The 9428-nt window shown below is 45.5% G+C and overlaps 1 protein-coding gene across 2 annotated transcripts in view; it reads left to right on the top strand.

Moving 5' to 3' along the window:
• The first annotated feature begins 2784 nt into the window (after positions 1–2784).
• RAP1GAP2 (RAP1 GTPase activating protein 2) overlaps positions 2785–9428 on the top strand; it is a 202113-nt gene continuing 195469 nt past the window's right edge. For both annotated transcript variants that reach the window (XM_054575887.1, XM_054575886.1), the window contains exon 1: positions 2785–2847. In XM_054575887.1, coding sequence (XP_054431862.1) covers positions 2798–2847 — 50 coding nt within the window. In that variant the 5' untranslated portion in view covers positions 2785–2797. The remainder of the gene's footprint in view (positions 2848–9428) is intronic.

Genomic DNA, 9428 nt, shown 5'->3' with positions numbered 1-9428 from the left:
GAATAAAATAAAAATCACTATAACTTTATCCACCCAGAGGTAAATCACTTTTTTATATGTTCCTGTAGTTCTTCCAGATTTTTCAACGAATATATTAATATGCTAATTCTATTTGGCAACATTTTTTTACTTCAAAATATATCTTTTAAAAAAATTGAGTTACAGTTGCCATGTAACATTATGTTTATTTCAAGTGTATAACATAAGTATTTGGTATTTGTATATATTGTGAAATAATCACCACAATAAATATAGTAACAGTCATCACAATACATAATTACAATTTTCTCTTGTGATCTACTCCCTTAACAACTTTCAAATATGCCATATGGTACTGTCAACTAGAGTCACTCTGCACAAGAATTGGACCAATTTGGACTTCAGCCTCAGTCAAGGTTAGGAGCGTCCACTTTTCCTCTCTATACAAACCCTGTGTGGGGTGATTAAAAACCAATCAACAGTTCCAAATTTGACAAGTAAAAAAAAAAATGGTATCATATTTAACTTTTCAAGTGCTTAATTTCTAGCAAGATTGAATTTTTAAAATGTATGTATTAGCCATTCAAATTTCTTTTGTAAATTGTTCATGTCTACTCATTTTTCTGTTGGAGTGTTCATCATTCCTTATTCCATCACAAAACTTGCAATATTTTAATTTTTATAGTAAAATACACATGTCATAAAATTTACTGTTTTTACTAGTTTTAAAATAAATTTATTGGTGAGCGAGAGAAAGAAACATTGGTTTATTATTTCACTTAGTTACGCATTCATTGGTTGCTTCTCATATGTGCCCTGACTGGGGATCAAACCTACAGCCTTGGTGTATTGGAGTGATGTCCTTTTTTCAGATGCTGGTAACCACCATTCTACTTTCTGTCTCTATAAATTTGACTACTCTGGGTACTTTATATAAGTGGGATCATACATTGTCCTTTTGTGTATGGCTTCTTTCACTTAGCATAGTGTCTTCAAGGCTCATCCATGTAGCATGTGTCAGAAGTTCCTTCCTTTTTAAAGCTGAATAATACTCCATTGTATGTACACACCAGATTTCATTTATTCATTCATTTGTCCCTGGATACTTGGGTTGCTTCCATCCCTCAGCTATTTTGAATAATGCTATAAACATTGATGTATACATACATAAATTTTTAAAAACAAGTTTGATATTTGCCTTTTAATTTTGTTCATTGTGTTTTGTGATGTGCTAAGGTTAAATATTTTTTATTTTAGTTAAATGAATTAATTTCTTCTTCATGGTGTCTGCCATTGATGTCAAGCTTAAAAAACTACCTCCATTTTAATATGTCAATACTTTATATATTTTTCTAATTTTAATATATGTATTTATGCACTTATATTTATAATTCATCTGAAATATATTTTGCAATGTGAAACAGAGATCTTGCTCCCCCCCATAAATAGTTAACTAATTGTCCAATTATCATTTCCCACACTAGAAACATATGCTACACACACAGACCTTGGGGGGTGATTTCGGATTTTATAGTCCGTTTCCTCGGTTTCCATGTTAATTATGTGGAGGAAACTTAAAGCAAAGATGCTTAAAAAGAAAAGGAGGACGAAAGGCAACTGCCAGCCTCCTGCTAGACGCTACACTTCGAGGCCAAAGGCGAGCCGACAGCCTCCTTCCTCCGGATCTCCTTCCCGGTTTTCTTTTCCAGGATGCCTTTGTGTGGTCACATTCTTCACGACTCTGGTGCCCACTGTCACGTCTTTAGTTGGGACATAGTGGCGAGCTCAGGTGGGGGTTCTTAGGATTTATGCAACCTTGACTTCTGTGGAACACCGAGGAGGGCCCTTATGGGTATAAAGACAAATGCCATTTGGATTCCTCTGCACACCTTTCCGATGCCCCTGGGGGTGACCCACAGTCCTCGAGAAGAAGGCAAGCTCTCAGCATCTCCATAATGGAGCCAGTTTTCTTTCCTTTCTGCATAAGTTTCCCTCTTGCAAAGTCTGTGCATCGTCCTGGTATTGGAAGCAGGCGAATTGGAAGGGCAATGTGCAGACAAATGTTTATCTCTATCAGCATTTCTAAAACTCAGCTCCTTCAAACCAGGCTTGCCGTGCTTGGTCCCATGATGCTGCGGGCCAGGCCGGCCTCTGCTCAACTGCAGGAGGTGAGCGGATTCCTGGGGCGATGTGGGTTGAAGTCTCAGGAGGAGCTAGTCCTAGGGTTGGGCAGCGTGCCCAGCTAATGCCTTTTTGTTTTAATTATTTTAGCCTTAAAATATTTTTAATAATCTGTCGGGCACATCCGTACTTATTTTAAGCATTTAGAGTTTAATTTTTTTAGGCGTAACTTTCTTGGTAGGCAGAACAGGTGTCCCAGGGAGGAAGGCGCAGATGGATGAAGCAGAGAGCCTCTAGTCACCCACCAAGCCAGGTTTCCTCCCCGTGGAACTTGCAGAGTCTGACTCCTCGCCCAGTGCTCCAAAGGCGCCCAGCTCTCGTGCGCCGCTTCGTGAGCGGGTCGGGGAAGAAGGCAGTGAGGGGACAGGGTGTGGTCTCTCCGGCTGCGGCGGAGCAGCGCGGGGACCCCGCCCGGGCCGGCTCCGGGCACTGGGCGCGCGGCCCCCTGGGGCGGTGGGGCGAAGAGCGCAGCCCGGACACACCGCCCGGGCTCCCCGCGCGTCGCTGCGCCCCGCCCGCCGGCGCCCGTGCCTCACCCCGCGACGGCGAGCGCGCCCTCGGCTCTGGCCTGCGGCAGCCGAGCCGCCTCCGCCGAGCGGCCCGCGTCGGCGGGGACAGGGCGACCGGCCGGCGAGGCATGGCGGGCCGCGGGGCGCCCGGAGAGAAGCGCTGGCAGCTGGTGCGCTGGTGAGTGGGCGCCGGGGGTCGGGGGCTTGGACGGGCGCAGAAAGGAGCGGGGCCATTGGCCCAAAGTTTCTTTTCGAGCGGAGGCTTCGGGGCCGGGTTTAAGGAGAGGCGCCGCGCTGCCCGTTGGCCACCATCCCGCATCCCCGCGCCCGCTCTTTGGGGCTTTCCAGAGAGAGAGGCGCTGGGACCCGGGACCCGGGACCCAGTCCTTGAGGTCAAGCTTTGGAGGGACTCGGTGCTCCTTCCACAGGCTAATCGGCAGGGCTTTCCTCCTTTCCTCTACCCCACCTCTCTCTTCTATTTTTGCAATGGGGGTCCCCCGCCTACTCCATTCTTTCTGCTGCTTCGGGTCGGGCCAAGGACTTGGGCCTGGAGAAGGCACGGCCACAGCCTCAGCTCCCCTGTTGAAGGAGATGCCCTCGTCCACCTAAACAGGGACCCCAGGGGCTGGGCACTTCGAGGATGGGGGCTTAGAGAAGGGGACCTAAGAGGCGAGGGCAGAGGTGTCACTGTGGGGGCTGGTTGCCCCTACCCCCGCCGCGGCCCCGCCGCTGGGAAATCAGAGCCTGCCGGTGTCAGGTTACGGGACTGCTGGCTGAGAGGTTTCAGACGTTTCACACAGCCCAGTCACCTGGGTTGGGCCCTTGTCGCTGGTGACCGAAGGTTGAGGCTGCATCAGCCGGGGACCTGACCTCTGCTGGGCGGGGCCTAGAATGCCGGACAGCCTGCTCAGCTCACCGCCGCCCTGGGAGGTCTCCGGGAGGCTAAGGAGAAAATCTGGCTGGGACCCTCCCCCCCCCCCCCCATCATCCCACCCACACCAGGGCCAGGGGACATCTCTGAAGTAGCATACCAGACACATGTCACCAGCTACATCTGTAGCCTGAATATAAATAACAACAACAATATTATCATCAATAATAGCAACCTGGGCTTCCTGAGAACTTCTACTGGCTCCACCGTCATCCGTCCAGGCATTGACTCAGCTACTCTTCACGGTGGTACTCAGAGGAAGAAGGTGTTAGCACCCCTGTTTTACAGAAGGGGAAACTGAGGCTCAGAGAAGGAAAGTGGTTAGTCAAGGTCACCCAGCAAGCAAGTGGAAGAGTCAGGGTTTGAACCCAGGTCTTGCATAACTGATCCCCTGTTTTGCTCTATCCCACTCAGCCTGGCCACGCATCCAAGTTCACTGTCAGGAAATCCCAGTGTGTCAGAGCAGGAGGGGTCTCGGGGTTTGCAGCCTGCTCACCCACCCCCCACCCCCATCCTGGGAGGACTCCAAGAATCAAAGTCCAAATATTCAAAAGTATTATTTAGCAGTGGAACCACTCTCCAAGTGAAGCCCCTGATGCACAAATCAGATAAAAGTAGACTTAATCTCTGAAGAGCTGGCAGGGAGCTGGCAGTTACTTAGTGTCCTCTCCCTGAAAGGGAAGCATGACCCCAGGACCCCAGGACCTCCCAGATTAAATGGAGTTTGCTTAGTTTAATTCCTTCCTTCATTTTTCAGAGGAGGACACAGGCAGAGTTTTAAAGGGGCAGAGCTGGGATTTCTGTTCTGACTCTCCCTCCCCTGGCACTGTCTGGCTGGGCAGGATCTTGGGGTGGACCTGTTGATGCATGAATCATAGTTAGTGCCTGTAATTAGGTTTTGGGTCACATTTCACTCCAAGATTAAAGCCTATTGTTTTAAAGGCCCTGAAGATGCGGCCTTTAGGTGATGAGGCAGCCTGGCAGGGAGCACTCTTGGGGGCAAGAGACCCTCTGAACCACATGACATGCTCCCAACAGGGTCAGCCTTGGCCCCTTGTTCCAGGATTTCAGATTGAGTCGGTTTGCTTGACTCAAACTGGATTAAGAGAAAAAGGGAATTTACTGGCTTATAGAACTGAAAACTCCAGGAACTCTCCATGTTTCAGGCACAACTGCATTCAGATGCTCAAATACTGTCACCAGATAATACTCTACTCTTTCTGTCCCGCTGCTTCTCTCTGTTCCACTTTTACTCCTTATGGGGGCAGGGTGGCTCTCAGCTGCAGACAGCCCCCCGTGTTAGTGACCATCATGGAAAGAGAGTTTTCTTTCTCAGTGGTTCCAGCCAAAGTCTCAGAATGTCATCTCATTGGCATGATTTGGGTCACATGGACATCTCTGAGCCAATCACTGTGGCCAAGGGGATGGACTGCTCAGATTGGCCAGGCTGAGTCATATGCCCATCCATGGAGCTGGGCTGGGGTCAGCTCCACCCAGAACCACAGAACTTTTGAGTGGGACAGAGGTGATGAATGGTGAATTACTGGGCAACATAAACAAGTCATGCAAACCTTCAATAAAGTTAAAAGATAACAATATTTCCAAATAGCAGGTTAAACATTAATATGCCAAATGTAAGGAGCATTCTTTTAAGTAAATTGAAAAAAAAAAACCCAAACAACTTCAGACTCAGTGGCTTAAACAACAGGAATTTATTTCCTCACAGTTTTGGAGGCTGAAGGTCCAAGGTCAGGGTGCCAGTGTGGTTGATTTCTGGTGAGAACCTCTTCCTGGCCTGCAGATGCCGCCTTCTTACTGCGTCCCCCACGATGAGGAGGGCGCACACGCTCTCCGATGCCTCTTTTTTATGAGGACACCCATCCTGCTGGATCTGGGAACCAGTGATATGGCGGGGCAGTTGTTAGGGCTTCAACGTATGATTTGGGAGGGAGGCACACAAACATCAGTTCAGAAGGCTTACCAAGAAAAACATGGCAGTGATTCAGGCTCAACCCCTGAAAGTTGATGGATGCTGCTCAGGGTCTCATTTAGGGGAATACCATCTGAACGTGAACCAAGGGAACCGACTTTGGAGCCCAAGTGTGGGACATCAGGACAGAGACAGCAGGTGCAGAACAAGGATTTTCCCCCCACAGCAGTTTAGGGGTTCAGGGGGCTGTGCAGGACTGGTGTTCAACAGTACCGCCTTGTGGTGCAGAGAGACAAAAGCAATAGAGGGTAGTCGCAGTTTTCTCTGGGGTTTTGGAAAATTCAAAGGCAAGATATTAAGCTTTATAATAAAGACTTTGAGGGGGACAGAGCATTCAAGCTATTACTTAGAGAAATAGAGATGACTAGATTTGCGCTCTAAGCTGTTGGTAGGGCATACTACTTTCACAGGAAAGGAATTCATGCACATAGCTGCTAAGCTCCTTGGTATTAAAAGTTTTTCAGCTGTTCAGATTGGCTAACCTTTTAATATATTCATGGTACATAAGAGCATGGGTACACCTAAATAGTCACCGAGTATGGGGCAAAACTGTAGAGGTTCTCTCATGAAATAAAATGCTTCACATGCTTTTTAAAAGTGAAAATCCAGGGCAGAATCTTTGCTTGAGGTCTAAGTATGGTAAATTAGCAGGTTTGAATTTGTGGGAGAATTGGGATCTTTGAAAAACCATATCAATAAACTGTGGAACTGTATGCTTTAAAAAAATAGTGGTTTACAACAACAATGAGATACCACTACGTACCTGTTGCAATGGCCAAATGCTGGAACCCTGATGACACTAGGTGCTGGTGAGGATGTGGAGCAACAGGGGCTCTCTAACATAATTGGTAGGGATGCAAAATGGTACTGTCATTTTGGAAGACAGGTTGGTGGTTTCATACAAAACTAAACATACTCTTAACCATATGACCCCTCAATTATTTATCCAAAGGAGTTGAACACTTGTATCCGCACACAAAACTGGCACATGGACGTTAATAGAATCTTTATTCATAATTGCCCAGACTTGGAAGCAACCAAGGTATCCTTCAGTAGGTGAATGGACAAATAAATGAGTGCATCCAAACAATGGAATATTATTTAGCACTAAAAAGAAATTAGCTATCAAGGCGTAAAAAGACATGGAAGACTTTAGCATGTATAGCTAAGTGGGGAAAAAAATGCCAATCTGGAAAAGTTATGTACTGTATGATTTCAACTATATGACATTCTGGGAAAAGCAAAACTAAGGACTAGAAAGATCAAGGGTTGCCAGGCTTTTGTGTGTGTGTGTGTGGAGGGTGCTGGGGTGAGGGGAGAGATGAATAGACAGACCACAGAGGATTTTTAGGCAATGAAAATACTCAGTTTTAATGATGGACACATTAAAGAAAACAAACAAGCAGCAACTCATGTCCACTTGCCCTTCTAGAATAGCCCTCTTCCTTCAGTCTCTCCTTCTCTAAAATATAAAGTACCAAAAATTAAATTAGAATTTTATTGGGTTCATCAGTTGAAGATATTAAATATGTATGGTTTCAGCATTCTTACGGTACTTGAGGCCTGCACTGAGCCCCGCCCAATTTCTGCTGGTTGGCCTTAGAGGCTGGGAGAGGGAGCTGACAGAGACTAGGAGCCAGGGCTGCGTGAGCAGTTAAACAGTGGTACAGAGCCCTGGCCAGGTCGCTCACTCGGTTAGAGTGTTGTCCCATGCGCCAAGAGCGATGGGGTCAGGGCACATACAAGAAGCAACCAATGAATGCATAGGTAAGTGGAAGAGCAAATTGATGTTTCTCTTTCTCTAACAACGAGAACAATGATAAAAACAGTACAGAGTGCTCTGGCAGGTTTTTTTGTTTGTTTGTTTGTTTTTAATTGGCTGCACAGTATTCCCTTGTAAGGTGGACCATCATTTCTTTTCCTTTAATTTCTATTGATGACCTTCTAGGGCATTTTGAATATTTTGATATTATGAACATTGCTGAAATGAACATCTTTGAACCTGTTCCATGCAAATATGTGCAGAGATAATGGTTGGAGATGGTCTTCAAAGTGAAATTGCAGAGTCAAAGCATGAGCACATGTAAAGATACTGCCAACCCGATGTCCAAGGCAAGTGTCCCGTTTTCTGCTGCCTCCAGTGACTGGTGAGGTGCCCCCTTCCCCACAATTTGCTCACATGGGAATTAACAAACTTAAATCTTGGCCATCTCACCAGTGAAAAATGGTCTCTCATTGTTGTTTTAATTTTCATTTTGTTACTTAAAGAAAAATTACACTTTTTAGTGTTTATTGGTTATTTGTGTTTCTATTTTTATAAACTACTCATTAATTTCCTTTGCCCTTTTTTCCTTGTTGGTTTTCTCATTACATATTTTTTTTCATATTGATGTGTGAAAACTCTTTGTTTATAATGGGGATGTCTTTTTATTTTTATTTTTTTTATTTATTATTTTTTAAGCCTCATCTGAGGATATGTTTATTAATTTTAGAGAGAGAGAAAGGGAGAGAGGAAGGGAGAGGGGAGGGAGGGAAGGGGAGGGAGAGAGAGAGAGAGAGAGAGAGAGAGAGAGAGAGAGAGAGAGAAACATTGTTGTGAAAGAGAAACATTGATCTGCTGCTTCCATTATGTGCCATGACTGAGAACCAAATCCGCAGCCTTTTGGTTCACAGGACAATGCTCCAACCAACTGTGCCACCTGGCCAGGGCAGCCTTAAAATTTTTTTTTAGTAAATTTTATATTTCAGAACAGTTTTAGATTTACAGGAAAATGAGATGACAGTATAGAGAGTTCCCCTGTACCCCACCCGCAGTGTCCCCCTTATTAGCATCTTACATGAGCATTAATGAGTCAATAGTGGTGTATTATTATTAACTAAAGTCCATACCTTATTCATATTTCCTTAGTTATTCCCTAATGTCTTTTTTTTCCCTTGGTTCTTGGGTCCCCTCCAGATACCACACTACATTTAGTTGTCATGCCTCCTCAGCTCCTCTTGGCTGTGACAGTTTCTCATACTGTCCTTGTTTTTGACAACCGTGACAGTTTTGAGGAGTGCTGGTCCTATTTTGCAGAATGTCCCTGAATTGGGATGTTTTTCTCATAATTAGACTGAAGTTAGGAGTTTTGGGAGGAAAACCACAGGGCCAGGGTGCCACCTTCATCACATCGTACCAAGGGTGTAAATGCTATCAACATTTGTCACTGTTGACGTTGACCTCGATCGCCCGGCTGGGGTCGTGTTTGTCGGGCCCCTTCCTGTGAACTTACTGCCTCCCCACCCATCTCCACAGTGCGCTCTTTGGAGGGAAGTTGCTGGGTGAAGCCCACATTTAAGGAGAGTGGAGTCATGAGCTTCCTCCCCGCAGGCGTAGAATTTACAGATGCAGTTTGGGATTCTTCAGCAGGAGAGGTTTGTCTCTTTTCCACCATTCATTTATTTTTCAATGATTTATTTCAGTACACCTTCATGGATATTTATTTATTTTTCATAACAGCTTTATGGAAATAGAATTCATATACCATACAACTCACCCATTTAAAGTGTAAAATTAAATGGTTTATGGTGTATTCACTGAATCGTGCAACCATAAAAAAAAAACAAAAAACTGTGTAACCATCACCGTAATCAATTTTAGAACATTGTTCTCACCCTCAAAAGAAACCCCCGTGACCTTTACAGTCCTCCTTCTCCACTGCCTCCCAACCCCCACTACCCCCAGCCGTGAGCAGCCACTAATCTAATGTCTGTCTCTATGGATCTGCCAATTCCGGACGCTTTGTATGGATGGAATCATAGAGTATGTGGTCTTTTGTGACTGGCTTCTCCTACTTAG

The sequence above is a fragment of the Pteronotus mesoamericanus genome, unplaced genomic scaffold (genome assembly GCF_021234165.1).
Source record: "Pteronotus mesoamericanus isolate MK-2021 breed Mesoamerican mustached bat unplaced genomic scaffold, CSHL_Meso_final contig_317, whole genome shotgun sequence".
In the NCBI taxonomy this organism is placed as follows: Eukaryota; Metazoa; Chordata; class Mammalia; order Chiroptera; family Mormoopidae; genus Pteronotus; species Pteronotus mesoamericanus.
The sequence above is the reverse complement of the archived record's forward strand: the minus strand, read 5'-3'. Positions and strand labels throughout refer to the sequence as shown.